Source organism: Vipera ursinii (genome assembly GCF_947247035.1).
Source record: "Vipera ursinii genome assembly, chromosome: 2".
NCBI lineage: Eukaryota > Metazoa > Chordata > Lepidosauria > Squamata > Viperidae > Vipera > Vipera ursinii.
In genome coordinates this window covers 136,782,782-136,807,572 of record NC_139513.1, presented here as the reverse complement: position 1 = coordinate 136,807,572, position 24,791 = coordinate 136,782,782, and the positions used below count along the sequence as shown (strand labels likewise).

The 24,791-nt window shown below is 41.6% G+C and overlaps 1 protein-coding gene across 1 annotated transcript; it reads left to right on the top strand.

Moving 5' to 3' along the window:
- Nucleotides 1-6,995, top strand: DDN (dendrin). Its single transcript, XM_083353423.1, has 2 exons — nucleotides 1-203; nucleotides 3,845-6,995. The coding sequence occupies exons 1-2, from the start codon at nucleotides 19-21 to the stop codon at nucleotides 5,640-5,642; spliced, it is 1,983 nt and encodes a 660-aa protein (XP_083209549.1). The 5' UTR covers nucleotides 1-18; the 3' UTR covers nucleotides 5,643-6,995.
- Nucleotides 6,996-24,791: the final 17,796 nt, after the last annotated feature.

The window sequence follows — 24,791 nt, the reverse complement described above, 5'->3', positions numbered from 1 at the left end:
GATGTCCCAGCAACCAAGATGATGTTTGAATGTTTGAAGCAGGGAGATGCCAGGCGGCTTCGAGTCTGCGAGAGGCAAAACCTGCTCCTGGTTGAATTTAACACAGTCTCTTGTTCTAGTCGGAGTATCATGGAGCCAGGGGCGTGGACTAGGCAAGGCTACTGGGTCCCCTCGATGTACCACAGTATGGCTGGGCAGTACACGTGAGTGCTAAAATCTTGGGGAGGGAACTGACTGAACAGCAGGGGGCTCTGCAAACCTACCAAGAAAGCAGAGAGGTTGGGCTGATTTGACTGGAGCATTTGGTGAGATGGAAGCCAGGAATGATACTATGAGTCCACCAATAAGATGCTAAGAAGGAATAGAATAGAATAGAATAGAATAGAATAGAATAGAATAGAATAGAATAGAATAGAATAGAATAGAATAGAATAGAATAGAATAGAATAGAATAGAATAGAATAGAATAGAATAGAATAACTTTATTTGACCAGGTGTCACCCATGTTACCCTTTCCTGAATAACTTTATGTATACAACATTAGGAAAGGAAAGGCAGTATAGGTTGTGGACTAAGAAAGAAAGAATAAAGCAGGCTAAAGCCGGGTTGGCATTTGAATTGGGGCTTGTGAGCGCATAGCACATCTTCTTAACTACTACCCTTCAGCTATGCCGGAGAAGAACTGCTCCTATTATGTAGGATTGCGCTGAAGCAATTTTTCTTAAAATTCCTGACAAGGTAGATAGGTTTTGATCATAAGTGAAAACTGGAAATTCTAGCTTGCTTAAATCCATAGTGTAGCTACGTAAAGTGACCAAAAAAAGGAGGTAAGGTTTGGTTCTGCATATGTTCAGATGCACTATTCTTGATTGCTTCGCTTCAGCTGAAGCTGATTCCTAAATTAGAGATGCATGGCTGATGCATGGGGCTGGAAAAGGGAGATGGACTCAGATTCAAATCACTGCTTGGCAAGTAATCTTGGATCAGGCTATTGCCTTCTGCAGGCTGGCTATACTAAGATTCAAGAACGGTAGACCATTTTTGCAGAAAGACCTGCCGATGAAATAAATAGCAGTAATTGAACTTGAGAATTATTTCCCACCCCAGCCAGCTAGCTTACTAATGACTCCTGAATCTCCTCATTCAAAAATACCAGGTTGATGGAGATTTAAGATGATGGCACATTCATGTGAATCAATATATGGATTAAATTTAGCTCATCCCTCCTACTAGCTAGTTGCCAAGTCCTCTCTTTTAAGCAGGGGCAGTTCTAATGCCAGAAGAGTGTAGGTGTCTGGACTGAAATGCGTTGCTGCTGAGTTCTGTGGTGTAATAGAGATAGATAAATTCAGGAGAATTGAAGAAGCTGGTGAAATCCAGTGGTCGACTGGCAGAAGAAGCGATTATACCTAGGACTGCTAGGTAAAAGAGGAAAGGTACAAGAGGGTAGGGTACTGACAAATGCTGAGTGTCAGGGCTGCATGTACTGTATATATAGTACAAACCCTAAATACTGTAGTTTACAACTATGATACAAATAGAGCATACAGGCTGGATTAGGAAGAGGATGAATGTTGTGGCTGGGCAGAACTGGACTGGAAAGCAAACATTTGAAGTAAGGAATCTCTGATTCAAATTTCATTTCTGCTGGCAGCATAGAATGGCCTTAAATAATCCATTACTTTTAGTTCTGCTTTCTGCAAACATTGCTAGTATTATCATCACCATGGATATCCACAAGGCTATAAGAATTACAAATATAAAAAAATGCTTTCAAGAAGAAGGGACATATTTTTATTTTTATTACACTCCTATCTTGATGGGGCAATCCGAAAGAATCTCCAAGGAAGGTGGATTCATCTGGTTGGCTGATGAACATAGCCAGGTTGGGCTGGGGGTATGGGCCGTTAACCATTACTTGAAGATGAAAACATAAAATGCCAGCCTCCAACCAACCATAGTCCACACAAAGGGATCTTCCTCCTACTATTCCTATTTTGCATCAAAAGCAAACTTTTAAACTTGTGCCAACCTATGTGGGCTATCCAGTTCACCAGCTGTGCCTTCTTTTGATCTAGGTCACAGGTCTGCAACCCGCGGCTCCGGAGCCGCATGCGGCTCTTTCAGCCGTCTCCTGCGGCTCCCAGTCTTCTGCTATGTGCAGTCCCCCCCCCAAAAAAAGTGGGACTAAAAAAGTTCAACCAATCAATTCAAATATGCAGGGTAGGTGCATATCTCGCCTTGGCTCCACTCTTCAGTCAAACCCTGTTCTGCGCATGCGCGCATGTACATGCATGCGCACACATTTTTTGCGGCTTCCAGTTTATCCTTTTGTGAGGGAACCGGTTCCGAGTGGCTCTTTCACTGTTTCAGGTTGCTGACCCCTGATCTAGGTCAATGCCTCCACTCCAATTGGTGAGCATCCACTGGTGCAGAAATGCCCCACTCCTTGACTATGGCCCCCATAGTTCCCCATTGTTTCACACTGCCCCCCCCCGGTTTTTAACAACTTCATTGACAGAACGGTAACAATGTGGGTTTTTTATTTTTTATTTTGGGTTCAGCTGAAATTGGCAACGGTCTTTCTTTCCCTTCTCTTCCATCCTCCTTGGTAGATGCACCAGATGGAAAGGTGTTAAGTATAAGGGGAAGTCAATGGAGCCAGATTCAAATGAAAGGTTTATTATGTCTTCCAAAGACAACCCTCCCACTCATGGAAATGAAGGCAATTGGTTCTCGCTTTCCAGCACAACTGGAAGGAGTTAAAAAAATAAAAATAGAGGAGTCCATCAGTAAGCATGGTCCAGACAGAGCACACCAGCCATCACCTGGATCAAAGCAGAGGAAGGGCTGAAATCCAAAAAGTGTTTTTTTAAGCCAGCTTCATTTCCAGCCAGTTTATCCGCAGGAGTCAAATGCATTAAGGTTGCAGTGTGGGAAAGTCATTGGAATAGAAAGTACTTTATTGCAGCAAATATTTCAGCTAGCATTTACCATTATAAATGTCAAATACAGAAACTCACATTTACGTGTAATGGTCAGATCTGAAGCAAGTTGGGTATCTTAAAAACATAGTTCTGCATGCTTACCAGATTAATTAGCAATGGAACATTAACAATGGAGAATGGAGAATGGAAGACTTGGGATTGTTGCAACTTTCCTACGCCTGGAAATTCTCTCTTTTATATTCCCATTGGCCTCCTCTATCAGCACTCCTTGAAAATGCAGACATTTGGAAACACAAGTTTCAAATAATCTTAAGTCACTTCTGATGGCAAGGTAACTGGGGATAAAAGGACATTTTTAACTAATACAGATGGAACGATAGGAAAGACCACAGAGGGGGAATTCTAGTCAGAATTGTAGTAGAGCAATCCAGCTGGGTGTTGTGTTGGCTATCAGTTGGTGCTCCATAATCAGTTTTTTAAAAACAACATGAAAAGGTCAACCTGAACATAATTCTCAATTGTAGAACATCTGCTTTGCACACAGATTTTTCTCCCTGGTATCTTCACAGGCAGGACTGGAATTTTTGCCTACAGTCTTAGAATGAAGTTGGCAGACCGCTGAGCTGACCTCGACTAACGGCTGATCAGTGAATGGTCCGCTACAATTTCTAACTTCATTGTCCCTTCTTAACGGAAGCATGGCTAAAGGGCCAGACTAAAAGAGTGTCCAAAGAAAGAGGACAAACTCTGAGCTGCATTAAAAATGGGGCCAAAGTTGCCTTTGGTGCTTGATACCAGTAGCTACTGTATACTGTGCCAAGATAGGCAGCAAAGACTACAATTTCTTGATGGACTTTCTGCTGGAGTCTCATTGTCTATTTCTCTGTCTTTTGCAGCCTCTTGGAGAAGCAACTCATGTCTGACTTTTCACCTTGCCACCATTGTCCCAGTTTCCATGTGCTTCAAGATTCAACCAACTGGCATGATGCCCAATTTCCGGCTGGCTGTAGTCCTTGGAAGCAGGAAGGCCACTGGTTTTCAAGGAAGGGGTGGGGAAAGAGGACAGCCTCTTCCCCAAAGGCCCCATGGTACCATATCCCTTCTTATGACAGGTACAATCCAGTTTACCAAAGGGACATGAACTGGGGAGCCAGCCACACAAGCAAGGGTGATCCTAAATCCCCGGCACCTGGCGGTTCGTTGGTCAGCTGTAGATGGAATCAAGGAGCCTCTGCCAAAAAGAGGAGGGAGCCCCCTGCCAGGGCACCTCCAAGCTATGAAGCTCACATGCTTCTGCGCCTGCGGGCACAAGAGGGCCCACGCAAAGAAAACTGGCCTTGTCCTCCACCCTACCTTGCTCCTCCCTCCTACGAGGCTTCCCACCATAGAGTGCAGCCCCAGAAGCAGGCAGGCAAGTCAGATTCGGCAGAGAAGCTTTTCCAAACTGGAGCTGCTAAGAAATGCCGAGAGAGGGAAGCAGGCTGTGAGTCAGAGCCCTTGATTCACACGCCTGGGAGGAAGGCAGGCAGGTGGCAGACTAAAATGCCAGGCAGCTGGAGTTATCTTTCAGGAGCCAGAACGTGGGGTGGCCCAAGGATGCAGCTGGAAAAGACCAAGTCCCCATCCCATTTGGGCTCCGAGTGGGACATTAGTCCCCAACACCGAAGTTACACCCTCCCTCGGGTAAATAAGAGGACCCAAGTCATGCCAGTGCCCTGCCATCCCTCCCAACACAGCCTTCCTGCTGGATGGGGCTTTAGCCATGCGGCCGGTTGGTGTGGATCCAAGCGGGGTGGGAGCAGAGCGAAAGAGAAACATTGCCAAGAGTTTTTCCCCAGGTGGAAGGAACCAAGCCCTTCCAGGAAACTTGCAGGGAGTCAGCCAGCTTTGTCCAAGTCCACACCCCGAAGGCATGGGGGTCTATTTGTAATTGATGCCACCTGCGTGGTGATCCAGGCTCACTACATTCCATCCCCCCAAATGGAGCAGGTCTGCTACCTGGCCCACGGAGAAACAGGTACTACAAAACCCCACACATCTCCTGGCTCTCCAGGCCCAAGCTTAATGGAGGAACGGGCTGCTCGTATACTGGGCCTCCCCTTGCATGAGTTGGGAGTCACAGAGGCAGGGCAGGGAATTAATACACCCAGCATCCCCAGTCTGGAGAACGGTGCTATACCTGGGGACAGTTCTGGAAGAGAGAAGGTGAGGAGGGTGCCTTCTGCTCCAGACAGTCCTAGGAAAACTTCTGGACCTCCAACCCCAAACCATTCCCAGGTTAGGCCTGCAGAGCAGGAACCAACCTACCTGGAGGGCAACGGGACTGCAGCATCCCCTTCTCCAAGAAGCCATGGCCTACCACAAAGGAAAGAAAAGCCAGGGATTTCTGCCCAAAGCCAGTCCTATATTTGCGATCTGAAGGAAGCCATGTTGAGGATCCGCCGGCACACAGCCCCAGATTCAGACACAGATGAGGAACTAGAGAAAGAGTGCCAGCCCGCCTGTGAGCGACCCTCGTGGGGAGAAAGGTTGAACCAAGAGGTGTTCATGTGCAGAAGCAGCAGCAGCAGCCTTGACAGCAGCAGCTCCAATGCCACAGTTGTGCCAGGAAATGCCACTCCTGCCTGGAGACCCAGACTAGAAAATCCGAGGGCAACTGCAAGCAGGGAGGGGTCAGGTCCAGCCAAGGAATGAAGACTGGAGAGAAGTGAAGCTCCAATACAGCTTACATCAGTGATGGTGAACCTTTTGGACTGCGTGTGTCAAAAATTCAGCGAACCCCTAACAGGCATGTCACTCCTCCCCCCCCCAAAAAACAATTCTCTATTTCCTCCCTGCCCATCTAGGCCACTCTGAAGAGCAGCGGCCCTCAACAGCAGCACCAAGGCTGGACCTGAACCCAGGTCTCCACCACTAGGGCAATTGTTGCCCCTCAAAAAGGTTGCCTTGTGCCATTTCCCAGGGCAGGCTAGCCTATAGGAATGGTGCAATTGCCCCTGTGGCCCAGCACTTCCCAGGGACTGCTGTGCACTGCTTACTTTCAGGCAGTCTTTTCTTTCTGTTGACAGGCCTGTGCACCTCCCAAAGGCTGCTTTGCCTCGTACAAGGCCTTCATTCTTGAAGCAGCTACAGAAAATGCTCTCGTGCAGCCTCTGCAGCCTCCAAAACAGCATGAAAGCACATCCTACTCTCCCACAATTTCTGGAGGCTCCACAGGCCGCATGAGGGCACACCCCATTCTCGCATGACCTCCACAGCCACCGAAAATGCCACAAGAACAAGGCATGCTTTTGAGAATATTTGCTGTGAGGTGTTGGTGAATGCTGGTGTGTCACCCAAAACATTGTGGTGTGTCCTAGGTCCACAATCACTGACGTGGACCTTTTCCTTCCAACCCAGCTCCCTCTCCAAAGTGCCTAGTGTCCCCACACCTCTCTCTTCCTTCCTGCATCCTTGCTGGCAGCTCAGGGACACCGCCGCAATCTTCCCCCTGACCCCCAAGGGTTAGGACAATAACTCAGCAAAGTCCCAGCCAGATTTTGGCTCTGCTGCTTGGGAATTCTGGAGGTCCCGCTACCAATATCATAGGCAGGAAGTGAGGTTGCAATAAGCTGTGTCCCTCTGCTCCGGTGAGGAAGGAAGTATCAGAGTCCTCGCCTCAGTATTCTGCTTGTTTTGTAGCACAACTGCTAAGAATGGAACCTCCACTGATAGTAAGCCTCCAAGTGATGAATACTAAGGACAATCCATAGGAATAATGGCCCTCGGTGTAATATCCTGGAACACCGATCTTCTCAGGAGCCTCCCGGCCTGGCCTTAGCAAAAGTCAAGAGAGATTCCAGGAAGGAACAGAGACGCTTGGGTTAGAATCAACTTTCACTGTGTAGCTAAGAGACTTGCAGGAGGCAAAAGAGCTGTCAGGACTTTACTGCTTTGCAATGTCTGTAGAGTTATTGCTAGAGAAGCTGTATGTGACAGGCCTTTGGGAGTGTTATTAGTATTGTTCTTCTTAAAATTGAATACAAATATCTGTAATAAAATTCTGTGCAACCAAATACACTGAGTAATATGTTCTCTGTTTGGTCATGTATTTTGGGGGGTTAACTATGTAACTTTTTTAATGTCATTTATTTATTTTTATTTATTCAATTTCTATAGTTGCCCAACTCATCTAAGTGACTGTGGATTCAAATCTAAGGTCAGGATTAGGCTATGATGAACCAGAATATGGGTTTGCCTGCAAATGAACTTTATGTACCGTATTCCAGCATATTGAAACAGGACTTCTTTTCACCCAGACCACATCTCACCTATTATCCTTGGAGAAATACTTTCTCCCTTCCCCGAAAATTGACCATATCGGGTGTCTGGGGAAGAAAAATTCCCTGATGCTGGGGTCAGGGATACAAAACTTTGTTGAACTTGAGTGCAAAAATGGGTGGTGGGACAAGATTCGGGGTGGATTTTCATGCATAAATGTGCTGGTTTAGGTTTTTAAAAATCGACTATATCTGGTCTCCATGAAAGAAAATTCCTCATGCCAGGGTTAGGCATGTGGAGGGCCGGGGGGGGGGATTTTTTAAAAACCCAAATGCAAAAACGAATGCCACAATGACATTCCAGGTAGAATTTCATGCTTAAAAATGGTGCTGGTTACTGTTTTTAAAATGCGACCATATCAGGTGCCCAGGGAAGAAAATTCCCAATGCTAGGCTCAGGGATGCAGGTTGCTGGGAGGTCAGTTTCCCCCCCCCCCAATCCAACAGAAAAAAGGACCCCAGAATGAGATTCGGGGTGGAATTTCATGCTTACAAATGGTGCTGGCTACTGTTTTTAAAAGTTGACCATATCCAGTGCCTGGGGCAGAAAATTCCTGATTCCAGGGTCAGGAACATGGATGGTAGGAAGCCATTTTTTTTTTCAGCGTAAACGCAGAAACAGACACCAGGATGACACTTGGGGTGCAATTTCACGCTTAAAAATGTGCTGGTTGCTGCTTTTTAAAATAGCATTAGCGCTAGCAATAGCACTTATATATACCGCTTCACAGTGCTTTACAGCCTTCTCTAAGCATTTTACAGAGTCAGCATATCGCCCCCAGCAATCTGGGTCCTCATCTTACTGACCTCGGAAGGATGGGAGGCTGAGTCAACTTTGAGCCGTTCAGAATCAAACTGCTGGCAGTCAGCAGAGTTAGCCTGCAATACTGCATTCTAACCACTGCGCCACCACCAAATTGACCATATCTGGTGCCCAGGGAAGAAAATTCTGGATGCCAGGGTCATATACCTGTGTTGCTGGGAGGAAAAAAATCTTATTCAACACAAACATAGAAACAGACACCTGTAAGACATCTGGGGTGGAATTTCATGCTTTAAAATGATGTTGGTTGCTGCTTTTGAAAAATCAAAGATATCTGGTGCTCGGGCAAGAAAATTCGTAATACCGGGTTCAGGCAAGCTGATGGCTGTAAGGCAAAAACAGATGCCCGGATGAGATTTCATGCTTAAAAACACTGCTGGTTGCTGTTTTTTAAAATAGTATACTGGGTGCCAGGGAAAGAAAATTCCTGACTCCAGGGTCAGGGAAGCAAATGGCCAAGAGGCCAAAATTTTATTCAACCCAAACGCAAAAACAGATGAAGGGAAAACATTGAGGGTGGCATTTCATGTTACATATTGTGTTGGTTGCTGTTTTTTAAAATTGACCATATTGGATACCCGGAGAAGAAAATGCTCCAAAATCCATTGGCGATGTCCATTTTACTCTCCGAAAGTGGATTTGCCCTCCAAATGGGATTTTCTCATGTATTTTGTTATGTATGCAGGCACCTGCATAGCAACAGCCACCAGAGGGCGTTGGCCTGAACGGTTTCGGCGGGAAACCCAGTTTCGGCGGGAAACCTAGGGCCAACCCCATTGGCTGTCCGCTTACCTGGCCGGGTATTTAAGGAGGCCAGGTAACCCTCATTCTCCAGTTCACTACCCCCCTCCAATAAAGAGCTGAACTCACACACCGGCTGGCGTCTCTTCCTTGCGTCGGACCCACTACACAATATATTTTACCAAGAAAAACAGGTAAACTGCACTTGAAAACTCAGCACCCTCTTAAGCATAACCATGTGCTGCAAATCTGTTGGCAATGTCCATTTTGTTCTGTGAATTCATGGAGACCTAACCCTAAATCTAATCCAATTGGATTTGGCCCCAATGGGATTTTCCCATGTATTTTACCAGGAAAAGTAGCTATAGCAAGCTTGAAAAGTCACACACACACACCCAAAGCATAGACATGCACTCAAAATCCGTTGTGCATTTCGCTCTCTGAACTCATGGAGATTTAATCCTAAATCCAGACAGATTTCTCCACAATGGCATTTTCCCATCTATTTTACCAGGAAACATAGATAAGAAAGGTTTGAAAACTCAGTGCTCTTATAAGAATAACCAGGCACTCTGAATCTGTTGACGCAAGGTCCATTTTGCTCTCTGAACTCATAAAGACATAATCCTAACTCTAGAAGTATTTGATAATCAATGGGATTTTCCCCGTGTATTTTATAAAAAAATATAGATAAAGCTCACTGGAAAAGTCAGCGCCCTCATAAGCATATTCATGTGCTACAAATCTGTGGACGACACCCATTTGGCTCTCTGAATTCATGGAAACCTAACCCTAACCCTACCTGGATTTGCCACCAATGGGATTGTCCCCATGTATTTTAATGGGAAATGTAAATAAGGCAGGCTAAAAGGTGAGCACATTGATGGGAAAATCTCTTAATGGGGTGAATCCATCTAGGGTTAGGGTTAGGTCTCTGTGAATTCATATAAGAAAATGGACATCACCAATGGATTCAAACCACATGGTTATGGTTAGGAGGGTGCTGATTATTGAGCCTCCTTTATGTACATTTCCTGGTAAAATACATGATCATATCCCATTGGGGAGCAAATCTACCTATGGTTAGCAATAGGTTTCCATTAATTTGGATAGCAAAATGGACTCAGATTTGGAGTGCATGATTACGCATAGGAGGGCACTGATTTTTTGAGCCTGCTTCACCTACGTTTCCTGGGAAAATCCCATTGGGGGAAAATTCACCTAGGGCAGTAATGTTGAAACTTTTAGACACCGAGTGCCAAAAAACTGCCCCAACCCCTGCCTGCTGCCCACACCACCCCTGTCCCGCCCTGCCCCCGCTCCATGCCCCCCCCGCAGGGCCACCTACCACCTCCACAGCCCACCACAGCAGATTACCCAGGCAGCCCTGCAGTGCCATGGTGGCCACGCCCTCTGTCCACGCCACGCAGCATCATCTGTGTGACAGGGTGTGAGGGCTTACTGTTGTCCCTGCTTCCCAGCTGCCATGTCCTTGGCTGCGCTGCTCCATGTAGGCCCCGCCCGGGGGTGACTGCTGGTGAGGAGGGGGCTGCAGGGAGAGGTGGGGCTGGGGCGATGCCATGCGTGCCCAGAGAGAGGGTTCTGCGTGCCGCCTCTGGTATGCATATAGGTTCTCCACCACTGACCTAGGGTTAGGATTAGGTCTCTATGAATTTGGAGAGTAAAATGAACATCACCAATTGTTTTCAGAGCGCATGGTTACATTCAGGAGGACGATTATTTTTCAAGCCTTCCTTATCTATGTTTCCTAGAAAAATATATGGGAAAATCCCTTTGGAGGGCAAATCCTAGTAGGGCTAGGTTTAAGTCTCTATGAATTCAAAGAGCAAAGTAGACATGGGCAATGGATTCAGAGCTCACAGTTACGCTTAGGAGGATGCTGACTTTTCAAGCTTGTCTTATGTAGATTCCCTTGCAAATTACATGGAAAAATCCCTTTGGGATTAGGGTTAGCTAGAATTAGGGTTAGCTCTTAATGAATTCAGCTAGCAAAATGGGCATTGCCGATGGATTCGACACTGATTTTTTGAGTCTGCCTTATCTATGTTTCCTGACAAAATACATGGGAGAATACCATTGGGGGGCAAATCCAGAGTTAGATTTAGGTCCCTATGAATTTGGAGAGTAAAATGGACATAGCCAACAGATTCAGACCACAGGAGGGCGATGAGTTTTCACTCATACCTTATCTGCGTTTCCTGGGAAATTACATGGAAAAATCCCATTTGGAGGCAAAGCCATTTACGGTTAGGGTTAGGTCTCCATGAATTCAGAGAGCCAAACGGACATCGCCAACGGATTTGGACCGCATGGTTTTGCTTAGGAGGGAGCTGAGTTTTCAAGCTTGCCTTATCTACGTTTCCTGGGAATATACATGGGGAAATCCCATTGGGAGGAAATCTACCTGGGGTTAGAGTTAAGTCTCTATGAATTTGGAGAGCAAAATGGACACGGGCCATGGATTAGGTCCCTAGGAATTCTGCTAGTAGTGAAATGGACATGGCCAATGGATTTGGAGTGCGTGGTTTATGCATAAGAGGGCACTGAGTTTTCAAGCCTGCCTTATCTCCATTTCCTGGTAAATTTTATATATTTTTTCTTTTTTTTTTTGTTTCTTATTTTTTCTTTTTCTTTTTCTTTCTTTTTCTTTATTCTTCCTTTTTTCTTTGTCTCTCTTCATTTTTCTTTTTTCTTCTTTCTTTTTTCTTTTAAGTTTTCTTTTTTCTTTTTCCCTTTCCCTTTTCCCTTTCCCTTTCTTTTTCTTTTTCTTATTTTTTTCTATTTTTTCTTTCTCTTTTTTTCTTCCTTTTTCTTTTTTCTCTTCCTTTTTATTTTTTCTTTCTCTTCTCTTTATTTTCTTCCTTTTTCTTTTTCTTTTCTTTTTTCTACTTTTTTCTCTTTTCTTTCTCTTTTCTTTTTTGTTTACCTTTTTTCTTCTTTTTTCTTTTTTCTTTTTTAATTTCCACTCTTTTCCCTTTTTCCATTTCCTTTTCCTTTTCACTTTCTTTTTTATTTTTATTTTTTCATTGTCTTTTTTATTTTTTTATTTTCATTTCTTTTCCTTTTCCTTTTTCCTTTTTTATGTTCTTTTCCTTTTTCCTTTCTCTATGTTCTTTTTCTGTTTTCCTTTTTCTTTTCTTTTTCCTTTTCTTTTTTCTTTTTCTTCTTTTACCTTCTTTTCCTTTTCCTTTTTCCTTTTTCCTTTTCCATTTTTAATTTCTTTTTCTATTTTTTCTTTTTTCTTATTGTTTTTACTTCTTTCATTTTGTTTTTTGTTTTATGTTTTTTTATTCTTTTTTCTTTCTTTTCCTTTTCCTTTTCCATTCCTTTTTCTTTTTTCTTTTTCTTTCCCTTTTTCTTTAACATTTTCTTTTTCTTTTTCTTTTTTCAGTTTTCTTTTAATTTTTTGATATCTTTTTATTTTTATTTTTTCCTTTTCCTTTGTTTTTTCTGTTTGTTTCTTTGTTTCTTTTTTCTTTTTCTTTCCCTTTCATTTTTTCTTTTTCTTTTTCTGTTTCCTTCTTTCCTTCTTTTCATTTCCTTTTCTCTTTTTTCTTCTATTTCTTCTTTCTTTTTTGTCACTTTTTTCTTTTTCATATTCTTTTTCTTTCCCTTTTCCTTTTTTCGCTTTTTACTTGCTCGTTTTTTCCTTTTTCCCTTTCTTTCTTTTTTCCCTTTCTTTTAATTTTTCTATTTCTATTTCTTATTTTTCTTTCTTTTTTTGCTTTTCTTTTTCTTTTTTCATTTTTTCTTTCTTTTTTATTCCTCTTTTAATTATTTTTTCTCTCTTTTTTCCATTTTCCATTTCTTTTTTCTTTTTCATTTTTCACATCATTTTCTTTTTCCTTTTCCTTTTGATTTTTCTTTTTTCTATTTTTCTTTTTCTTTTCTTTTCCTTTTTTCTGTTTTTTCTTCCTTTCTTTCTTTTCCTTCTTTTTCTTTTCCTTTTTCCTTTCCCTTTTTTATTCCTTTTCCTTTTTATTTTTCTTTCTTCTTTTTCTCATTTTCTTTTTTCATTTTTCCTCTTAATTTTTCTATTTTTTTCTTTTTTCCTTTTTCTGTTCCTTTTTCCTTTCTTTTTTCTGTTTCCTGTTTTCTTTTTTTCACTTTTTCATTCTTTTTCTTTCCATTTTTCTTTTTTTGTTTTCTTTTTCTTTTCTTCTTTTCTTTTTCCTTTTCTTTTTCCTTTTCCCTTTCCTTTTTTAATTTTTCTTCCCTTTTTCCTTTTTGCAGTTTGTTTTCTTTTTTCTTTCATTTTTTATTTTTTCTTTCTTTTTTCCTTTTTGTTTGTTTTTTGTACTTTGCTCAATAGGAATAACTGTGAGCCAGCAGCCAGCAGTGTGCTGCAGCTGCCAAAAAAGCCAACACAGTGCTAGGCTGCATTAACAGAGGAATAGAATCAAGATTACATGAAGTGTTAATACCACTTTACAATGCTTTGGTAAGGCCACACCTGGAATACTGCATCCAGTTTTGGTCACCACGATGTAAAAAAGATGTCGAGACTCTAGAAAGAGTACAGAGAAGAGCAACAAAAGATGATTAGGGGACTGGAGGCTAAAACATACAAGGAATGTTTGCTGGAATTGGGTATGTCTAGTTTAAGGACGAGGGGTGACATGATAGCAGTGTTCCGATATCTCAGGGGCTGCCACAAAGAAGAGGGAGTCAAGCTATTCTCCAAAGCACCTGAAAGCAGGACAAGAAGCAACGGATGGAAACTAGTCAAGGAGAGAAGCAACCTAGAACTAAGGAGAAACTTCCCGACAGTTAGAACAATTAACCAGTGGAACAACCTGCCTCCAGAAGTGGTGAATGCTCCAACACTGGAAGTTTTTAAGAAGCGACCGGACAGCCATTTGTCTGAAATGGTATGGGTTTCCTGCCTGAGCAGAGGTTTGGACTAAATGACCTCCAAGTCCCTTCCAACTTTATTATTATTATTATTGATCATCGCACAGTCAGCCAGATGTTCAGACTGGATTTGATATTTTTGTCTACCTATCAAGTCCTTACCAAGGACCTGGGATAGGAAGATGTGGATGTATGATGGTATTACAGATATCATTGTAGGATGGAAGAAGTTCCTAATAAGTCTGCCTTTTGCATTTGACTAATGACGAATTTGTCAATGCCAATGGTGTTCAAATGGTGCTCCAGTTGTTTTAGGATTGCACCCAAGGTGCCTATTACTATTGGTACTACCCTTGTTTGCCTTTGCTACAGTTGTTCTATTTCTATTTGTAGGTCTTTGTATTTTGTTATCTTCTCCAGTTCTTTTTCGTCTATTCTGCTGTCTCCCACCAGTTCTTGCTTGCAGGCAAATGATATTTCCTGCAGATCTTCCAATGAACCATTGTTGCTACTTTATCATGCCGCTACTTGTAGTTAGTCTGTGCAATCTTCTTGCAGCAGCTTATCAGGTAGTCCTCTGTTTCTTCAGCTTCTTTGCATAAGTGGCACTTACTGTCTGTTGCTGTCTTCTCAATTTTGACTTTGTATGCATTTGTCATTATTATTGTTGTTCTTGTCAGTGCTTTTTTTCTAAAAGAAAAAGGTGCCGGAACTCACACATGTCATACAACCCACCTTGCCTACCCTACAAGGTTCCATCCAAAAAAGGTGCCGGAACTCCGTTCTGAGCGTTCTATGAGAAAAAAAGCCCTGGTTCTTGTTATTATTAACCTGTTGAAGGGCAGGGTTTTGAAAGAGTCCGATCTTTGCATTCTCCTGAGAGGAGGGCAAAAGCAAAGAGCACAGACAGGTCTTTCCAACACTGGCATTTATGCCAGCCCACAGAAGAGGTTAATGTAAACAGGAAAGGCTGTAAACAGGAAAGTCTAAGGAGAGGCCCAAATATTTCAGTTTCAACATTGCTGCAGGCTCAATGAACACAACGAAGCCCCTGTAGCTGGTGGTGGTGGAGAGATATTCAGGCTGCTTTTGAAGATTATATGGAAGCTTCATCTGGTGCAAAATGCAGTGGCATAACTGGGTGATGCTGGACAGGCACATGTTTATACCTCTGCTCCATGAGCTGCCTTGATCACCGGTTTTCTTTCAAGTGCAAATCAAGGTGCTGTTTTTGACCTTTAGCCCTACATGATATGGGGCCAGGTTATCTGCGGCACCACCTCTTCCCAATTACATCTACTTCACTCTTGTGACCTCTCAAAACACATTTTTTTTCCAACAGGCCCACACACTGATTGTATCACATCTGACATTCAGATTTTAACCCTCTCAAAAATCTTTGGTTTTTTATGTCTAATTATTTAAAGTGGTCTTTGTAATATATTGTGATTATTGGTTTTATTTTACACCACTCAGAGTCACTCTGGACAAGATGAAAGGCTATATACATTTGATAGATAAATAAATAAAGTAGTGAAAGAAGTTAGAGTCAACACAAGATTGAAAATGCTAAAACGCTGACATCTGCACCCTGTAACATCCCACAAATGGTGCAAAGTAATTGCACAAAAAACACCTTGCCTCACTGCATCTAGATCTATCTATCTATCTATCTATCTATCTATCTATCTATCTATCTATCTATCTATCTAATCTATCTAATCTATCTATCATCTATCTATCTATCTATCTATCTATCTATCTATCTATCTATCTATCTATCTATCTATCTACCTATCTATCTAATCTATCTAATCTAATCTATCATCTATCTATCTATCATCATCTATCACAATGTCAGGAAGAAAAGGAGAGTATTGGATAAAAGATTAAATGCTTCCAGATGTGCAATGTGGCTTTAGTTCTTAGAAGGCAAGAACAAAGAAAATACTTATTAATGTTCCCCTAGGAGGTTGTGAAATTGTTGCAATAATATGATAATTATACAAGTATGAGATTATCGTACATTTTAACTTTCCTAAGGAGAAGTCAGACACAATAATAAAACAGTGTCTAAGAAACAGTCCCATCTCACAGTGGGATGTCATTACTCTATTTAAGATGGGGATGGAGGGAGATTGTTGAAAGAACATGTAAGCACTCTTCTACTGCATAGGCATTCTTGTTCTGTATCAATAACCATATTAAGTAGAAAATCCTAACCTGCTGGATTGGCGGGATAATAAATCCTACTGATCTCAGCTTTGATCATTTTTTTTCTCCCTGTTCTGAGATGACCTCCAAGGTCCCTTCCAACTTTATATTATTATTATTATTATTATTATTATTATTATTATTATTATTATTATTATTATTATTATTATTATCAGTAAGCAGAGCTTATTCTTAACAGCAGCTGTAAGAAACACTCACAGCAATGCTAAACATATTAGCTGGAAAGATACAGAGGAGGGGGTACTCCAATATAATTCACAAATAAAGCACCAGCAGAAGTAAAGATTTATGCAGAGGACAGAGAACAGCCTCTTGCTATTTTGCCCTATTTCCATGGATGAAGGCAATGCCACACTTGGAGTGTACTTTTCAGTACGGTAGGTGTCACTGTAGCTTGTGAGCAGCTGGAAAAAACAAAGGAATGGAAGTCTGATTTATTTCTCTGGTCTAGTTAGGTGGCATGAGAAATCAGTGTCTTTGTTGTACAGTATTAGTAGTCATGGGCAGCCCGTGATAAATTTTAATGTGGAGTTTGCATCTCACATATACTGTACATCTTGTAAATTCTTTCACTTTTAGCTTTTTCCTCTCTCAGGGTGAAGTTAGTTTAAAAGAATGCTATCAGGACCAGAGGAAAATCCATCTTTAGCAGTCCAGATGGTTATCCTCCTCGCCCCCCCACCCCACCCACCAACCCACAAGACAAAGATGAAAAAAAGTGTCTTATTTTTGATACAGTGCAGTTTGCAATTTACAGGAACACATTGTGCATAGATAACAGCAATCGGAACAACATCCTCCAAGAGAACTAGTGGGCCCCTACCCTCCTAGCCTTCCAGAAAGCCTTGAAAACCTGGCTTTTTTTCCCATCCACATCAGGATAGCGTGAGGCTGGAGCCAAGGAAAGCTCCTTGTGGATATGTCGAAATGCACGGTGGTACCAGGAATTTCTGTGGTTTTTTAATGTTTTTTTTAAAATCATGATTACTGTTATTTGTGAACCATCCAGGATTAAACTGCATAAAATGGAAGGCTATACAATCAAGAAAGGAGGAAATAAATTCGTACTGAGATTTTAGATGAACAGGAAAAGGTTAAACTATTTACTGTACACCACAACCTTGACGCAATCCCTATTTTTCCTGGCCATAACAACAACAATAAAGGTGTGGTTAGTAACCACACTATTAAATTAATACCTGGTTTTGGCCTGGCCTGTGCATTTCACCTAAGCACATTCTGCTCTTCATGCTGGTTAATAAATCTGCCCACATTTTATCCCAGCTGGGAACTGAGAACCATGGTCTGATTTGGAGCTGCTGCAAAGCCAAAGAAATCTAGCTTGGAGAGCAGAATGATCCAGGGATCCAGGCATCTAACACTGCAGCACCATTTAATCAAAGCATCTACTCTTGCTTTTATTGCTTCTTTCATTTTATGTATAGTTTTATTAATACTAGGCTTGTAGTCTGAAATATAAACACAGCAATAACTTTTTACTACCGCCCGCCTCTTTTTTGGCCAATAGCATATTTAAGGCTTCTCTATTTTGCCAGACAACACCTCTTATTTCTCCTTGTTCTTTATTTAGATGATTCAGTACCCCCATGGTGTTATTAAACTTACTCTCAGTTCAATTACTGAGTCTTACTATATCAACATAGTTAGCGCCTGCCCCATACATGAATATTGTTCTTTTCCAAGTTTCTCCTTGGGTACTTTCTTGATGTATAGTATCTTGTTTAGACCTAATGGGTAAATTTTCAAATACATGGATACTGGCAGTTACCAACCCTATAGTACTTTCTCCTGACCAGTTATTGGATAGTTGCTTATATCCTCTATCCAACATTAGTTGTGACAAGGCTTGTTTTAGGGTTCCATTCACTCTCTCTACTCTAGCTGAACTGGCTGTGTGCCAGGCACAATGATGATGCCATGGGATTTCTAATGCTCGCATAACCATTTGAAGTACTTTTTCTGTGAAATGTGTGCCTGAATCACTATCTATGTTCTCTATTATTCCATATCTTGGAATAATTTGTTCCAACAAGATTTTACTTGTAGTACTTGCCTGCAAGCATGGGAAAGCTTCAATCCACTCTGTTAGATGGTCTATTATTATTTATTTATTTATTTATTTTATTTTATTACATTTATATACCGCCCTTTCCCGAAGGACTCAGGGCGGTTTACAGGGTGATTAAAAAACAAAGATACAAAAGTTAAGAACAAATTAAAAAAGAAAAATTATATTCGTCCCTGCATAAGTAAAACCCCACTTAAAATTAAGATTGAAGCTAAAATTAGAATTCTCAGCCTGGGCCAGAGAGCTCGAAGAGCCAGGTCTTCAGGTCCCATCAGAATGAACGGAGGTCGGGGGAAGTCCTCAGCTCCACTGGCAGCTGGTTCCAAAGGGCAGGCGCACCCACTGAGAAGGCCCTATCCCTGGGTGTCGTCCGCCGGCAATATTTCACTCTCCCAACCATGGGCAATTCAGTGTAATCCACTGGAATATTTTGAAAGGGTCTCAAGGCAGGATGTCATCCTCCTAAGGTTTGTTTTCTCAATCCTTGTTTATTAACCCTTCTGCAGGTCATGGATTGTTCACATTGTTGTTTTGCCAAGGTATAAATTCCTAGGCATCCTCCATAATCCTTTAAAAACAAATCAATCATTGCCTGAGTTCCCCAGTGGCTGCTCTGGTGTAAAATGTTTAAAACATTTCTGGCTATAGATTTATTCAGCATTTGCCTTCCATCAGGTAATAAGCATTTACCACTTTGAGGGTCTTTTGTACAACCCACCGTTTTAATTCTTCTTCCTCCTTTACACTAAATACAGGATTTTCAACTAATTCCAGAGTTGGGGGTAAATACATTATTTCTTCCAATCTCTTGTCCTCTGCTGAATTTTTAGCTTCCTCGTCTGCTAATGTGTTTCCTTCTCCTTCAAATGTCTTAACTCTTTGATGTCCTTCCACATGTATTATGGCTAATTTAGTTGGTAAAGCTGCTGCTTTCAATACCTCTTCTATACACTGAACATGTACCAATTCCTTACCCTATTAATCAATCTTCTCTCTACTCATATTTTCTCAAAGATGTGTAAAATACCATAAGCATATTTAGAGTCAGTATATATATATTGCTTTCTTTCCCTTTAAGCATTCTTAGGGCGTAAGATTTACAAGTCTGAGCTGACCAATTTAATGACAATCTCCCTGCCTCCAATAACACCTTATTTTCCCCATCTACAATAGCATATCCATTCAATCTCTTACCCTTGCACATCCTAACAGAACCATCTATAAATACATGCATTTCGTTCTCTAGTGGTAGGCCCTCCAAGTCAGATCTAACCTTAGTTTGTAAATCAATTACCTCCAAACATTCATGTCAACTCTACAATGACCCTAGCTGCAGCCATCTTTCTCTGTCTCATTCTAGGTTGTCACATGGAAGGAGGGAGGGTTTTTTTTTCACAGGTTCTTCACTAGTCTAAACAATATTCTGGAACCAAGGTCCAGAATATATAGGAACCAAGGTCATCTCTTACTCCCGGTACTAGGGACAGAGTGTTGTATTAGGAAGCCCGCCAAACATTTCTATTGAGAAATGTAGTAAATTGCATATTTTTGAGGGTGGGACATTATACTTTGTAACTGGGTAATTTTTAGTGGGAAATTCAGACTTGGTTTCACTTTTGACAGTGCCGATACTTTGTAACCAATAAACATGTTCTTTGAGGAATTTACAAGCCTTGGAGTTCTGCTTTACTTATTTCTGTCTATCAGAACCATGACACGGTACTCCTGGGTCCCTTTCCGATGCAAAAAATTGGGCTGGATTCAAGTTATGGTCCACTGTCAGAACCAAATCAGGTTGTTCTACTAATATTGCTTCATATTTAAGGATTCATGAGTCTGTAAGCCATCTTCCCACTTTCTGATTTATTATTGTTCTAACCTCCAAAAGTTAGTTTTCTACTTTCCTGCACCAAGAGGGCCACTGCAGCCACAGCCTGAATACACACTGGCCATCCTTTGGATACAGGATCCATTATCTTTCACGAAAAAGCTACTGGCTTCATCTTGCCTGCCGACATCTGAGCTAACACGCCCCAAGCTATTCCATTTATCACATTCACAAACAAGTGAAATGGTTTCTTTAAATTAGGTAAACGTAGCACCGGCATGTGCTCTAACTCCAGCTTTAGATTTTCAAACAATTTCTTTTCCTCCTCCATCCATTGTAACTTGTGAGGTTCAGTTTCAATCAACTTTAAGTATAGCCCCTTTGTTTTTAATGCGTAATCTTTAATCCAAAGTCTACAGTATCCTGTCAGTCCCAAAATTTTTCTAAGTCCTTTCTTGTTAATGGGAAGAGGCTGTGTTAAAATTCCTTCAATCCAAGAGGGCATTATTTGGAAGTTAAGTATTTGACCCAAATACTTAACTTCCAATTCCACATATTGCAGTTTGGATTTGGACATTCTTAGTCCCTTTCCCCCCCAGAAATTTAAAAGTTTATCTGTGGACTCCTTGACCTGGGATTTCTTTAATCTTGAAATTAAAAGATCATGTACGTATTGTAGCATTTTGGTGTTCTCCATCGCTTAAATTCTTCCCAAACCTGCTTTAGCACTTGTCCAAACAGTTTACAAGATTTGGTGAAGACTTGTGGCAATACTGTCCAATGATACTAAGATTTCCTCCCAGTGTAAGGATTTTCCCATTCAAATGCAAATAAATCTCTCGACTGCTCTATTTAGCAAACATCATGTTGTCTGGGTTCATGTATTTTAAAAAAACAATGAATAATAATTTCTATATTATTATAATCAATATGTTAGTTAATCGCTCAATAGTCTTCTTCTTACTAATATATATTCAATGTTACATAGTACATATCACGATCCATTCTGTCTAACTCAGACATGTCAAACACAAGGCCCGGGGGCCGGATGCGGCCCGCGAAGTAGTTTCATGTGGCCCGCGAAGCCATCTTGGAAAGAATGAGGGAACGGCCCCCACTGCCTTGGCCCTGGCCCAGAGACCCTCCTTCTGCCAGAGACCCTCAGATCTGTCCCACTCCTGCCCAGGCCCCCATAGGCACCCTTGATGTGAACGATGTAGAGCTGGCCACGCCCACCCAGTAGGCCATACGCACTCTAGCCACGTCCACCCAGTAGGCCATGCCCACACTGGCCATACCTACCTGGCCCCCTGAGGGCAACCGCAATGCTGATGCGGCCCTCAATGAAATTGAGTTTGACATCCCTGGTCTAACTCATTTTTCTAGCCATTGATAAAAATTATCCCATGTTCTAAAGTACACTGAGTTTTCTTTCTCTTATATCTTTAGTGTCAATCTGTCCATTTCTGCACAATCTAAAATTTTCTTAATTAGTTCTTCTTCTGTTGGTAAGTTTTCATTTTTCCAATATTGGTCAAATACAATTCTTACTGCGGTTAATGCATGTAAAATCAAGTATATACAATCTACTTCTCATGTCCTCCAGTAAATGCCATAGAAACTTCATAACAAGAAAGCATAGAGGTTTCACTTCCATAGTGACCAGAAAATATTCACAGGAAGTATAGCTTCATTCCAGAGTTCCTATGGTGTAACTTTAAAAAACTTAGAAATAGAAAAACAAACAGAAACTTTGCAGTGTTGAGGGCAAGGGGCGGGAAAGCAAGGGGAGCATGCTTCATACAGCTTGGGCAGAAACTGAAATGACTGCCCACTGGGTTTAAAGGAAGTTATATATTACCTAAGTATGAAAGAATCTTTAAGGAGGACCTTAGAGAAGTAATGACATACTCCAAAAGTGAGAAAGAGGCTTACACAGGCTTTCAAGTTTGTTATTATACCCTACAATAATGTAGCATGCCTTCCAGTATCTGTTTCCTGACCTGATCTACCTCAAAAGGTGACATCAAATAGCAGTTGTCTCTGTCCCTTCTTATACCAACAGAATCAAGGTGACTTTATTCTGAGGGGATTTTTCCTCATGCTTGCTTCAGTGTCTGGACTATGTAATTTCTCCTCCATGACCCTCCTTAATAGTTCTTTTATAACAAGTTCTTTAAATTCCTTTGCAACAGAGATGGGGAACTATGGCCCCTTTACGATTTGTGGACTTCAATTCCCAGAATTCCTCATCCAGCATGACTGGCTCAGGAATTCTGGGAGTTGGAAATCCACAAGTCATAAAAAGGCCATAGTTCCCCATGCCTGCTTTACAATAAGAAATGTAAGGGTTCAATTGAGTGTTGAGCTTCTAGAGGGCAAGAGGAATTTGGGGTGAGGAAAGTCCATTGGCTTAACAGGTTATGATGTCATCCACTCCTGCATTCAAGAAAAGTGTGGCTCATTTTAGTGGTGGGGCAAGCAAAAAGTGTAAAACTGCCCTTAGTCTCAATTGTGTATTGTGTTTAATCTATAAGAGTTTTGAGAATTTAAATATAGCTCTGGTTGATGAACTCAGTTAGAAAATATTCCCCATTATGTTCCTTGTTGCCAGAGGAAACAAATCACTGCACACAACAGCATTACACATCGCTTATTTCATTTGGTTTTCTGACTAATTATTAGCTGTACTTGTCCTGATGGCTTAGACCGAAGAATCTGATCTATTAGGATCTTTTCTAACATCTCAATAAAATCTTTACACAGGAAAAAGTTTCTTTCACCTATGGATATAAATGATCATTAAAGAACTATTGTCATAAGAAATGATGGACTGTTTTTGAGGTAGTCTGTCTCATTTACCAGTCTTCAGCAAAATATACAACACAGGAACACTTGGTCTTTTATTAATAACAAAATCAATGGACTCTTGAATGATACAGATTATAGATTTGTATCCTGCTCTCCTATCCAGTGACTTTGATTAGGTTCACATACCAGTGGTCCTTGTTTAGGTCTATTTGTTCAGTGACTGTTCAAACTTATGACAGTTGCAGCAATTTCCTAGTCATGTGAACATGATCCAGAGGCTTGGCACCTACAGTAGCTTGAAATTACAATATTGCAGCATTGTGTGATCACAATTTATGACCTTCACTAATGGCTACTAAGCCAGCAGAATGTCGCAATTGTTAACCGTGTGATGTTATCCTCACTTAAGGATCCACACTGATTTGCTTAAAAATGGCAACTAGAAGGGTCAAACTTTCTATCGTTAAGTGATATAACAGAATAACAGAGTTGGAAGAAATCTTGGAGTCTATAGTCCAAACCGCTGCTCAAGCAGGAGACCCTATGCCATTCTGGACAAATGGCTGTCCAATCTCTTCTTAGAAACCTCCATGGATAGTGCATACATAACCTCTGAAGGCATCTTGTTCCACTGATTAATTGTTTTCACTATAAGGAATTTTCTTCTTAGTTTTAGGTTGAATCTCTCTTTTACTTCTTGTCTTGCCCTCAGATACTTTGGAGAATAGGTTGCCCCCCCCCCTTTCTGTGACATCCTCTTAAATATTGGAAGACTGTCACTGTGTCATCCCTAGTCCTTCTCTTTGTTGGATTAGACCTACCCAGCTCCTGCAGCCATTTATCATATGTTTTAACCTCCAACCCTCTAATCATCTTTGTTGCTCTTCTCTGCACTTTTCTAGAGCCTCAATATCTGTGGGAACGGCCAGAATTTGGTCTCCCAAGAATTTGGTTTTTCACCTTTCAGCCTTTCTGTGCCTTCCTAGTTGGGCCTCTCTGTAGCTTCAGTGCAGAGCACACTTTCCTGGCTGGGAGGGGGGCCTGGCATGTGGGAGGTTTGGGAAACGCTATGATAAAGACTTCACATACATCTTATGCTATCTTGTTTTTGTGTGATCTCATAAGCACCTGAGTATCCAATTATTTCTGTGTATCCTGTTTGTGTGAGACTGATGTAATTTTTGTAATATTGGAGGTGAATAAAAGTTCAGTGGGCAGTGTACTCTCCAGAGTTCTTTTGGAGACAAGGCTGCCCTGCTGGTTCAGGACAACTCTATCGACCCGGGTCTGAATTCCTTTCCCTTCATCTTAATTCTTTTCCCTTCAAATATCTTTTTTGTATTGCGGTGACCAAAACTGGTTGCAGTATTCCAAGTGTGGTCTTACCAAAGCAACATATAGTGGTATTAATATTTCACATGATCTTGATACTATTCTTCTGTTGATGTAGCCTAGAATTTCACTGGCTTTTTTGGCAGCTGAAGCACACTGCTGGCTCATACTGAAATGGTTATACATTAGAACTCCTTGTTGTTGTTGTTGTTAGTTGCGAAGTCATGTCCGACCCATCGCGACCCTATGGACAATGTTCCTCCAGGCTTTCCTGTCCTCTACCATCTTCTGGAGTCCATTTAAGCTCACGCCTACTGCTTCAATGACTCCATCCAGCCACCTCATTCTCTGTCGTCCCCTTCTTCTATTGCCCTCAACCTTTCCCAGCATTAGGCTCTTCTCCAGTGAGTCCTTCCTTCTCATTAGGTGGCCAAAGTATTTGAGTTTTAGCTTCAGGATCTGGCCTTCTAAAGAGCAGTCAGGGTTGATCTCCTCTAGGACTGACCGGTTTGATCGCCTTGCAGTCCAAGGGACTCGCAGGAGTCTTCTCCAGCACCATAGTTCAAAGGCTTCAATTCTTTGGCGCTCAGCCTTTCTTATGGTCCAACTTTCACTGCCATACATTGCAACTGGGAAGACCATAGCCTTGACTATACGCACTTTTGTTGACAGGGTGATGTCTCTGCTTTTTAGTGTGCTGTCTAGATTTGCCATGGCTTTCCTCCCCAGGAGCAAGCGTCTTTTAATTTCTTGACTACAGTCCCCATCTGCAGTGATCTTGGAGCCCAGG

What these genes read in the sequence shown, in the direction of transcription:
- DDN (XM_083353423.1), top strand. Translation starts at nt 19, where the DNA reads ATGATGTTTGAATGTTTGAAGCAGGGAGATGCCAGGCGGCTTCGAGTC. An exon ending in AGTATGGCTGGGCAGTACAC is followed by an intron (nt 204 to 3,844) that starts GTGAGTGCTAAA and finishes TGTCTTTTGCAG; the next exon opens with CCTCTTGGAGAAGCAACTCA.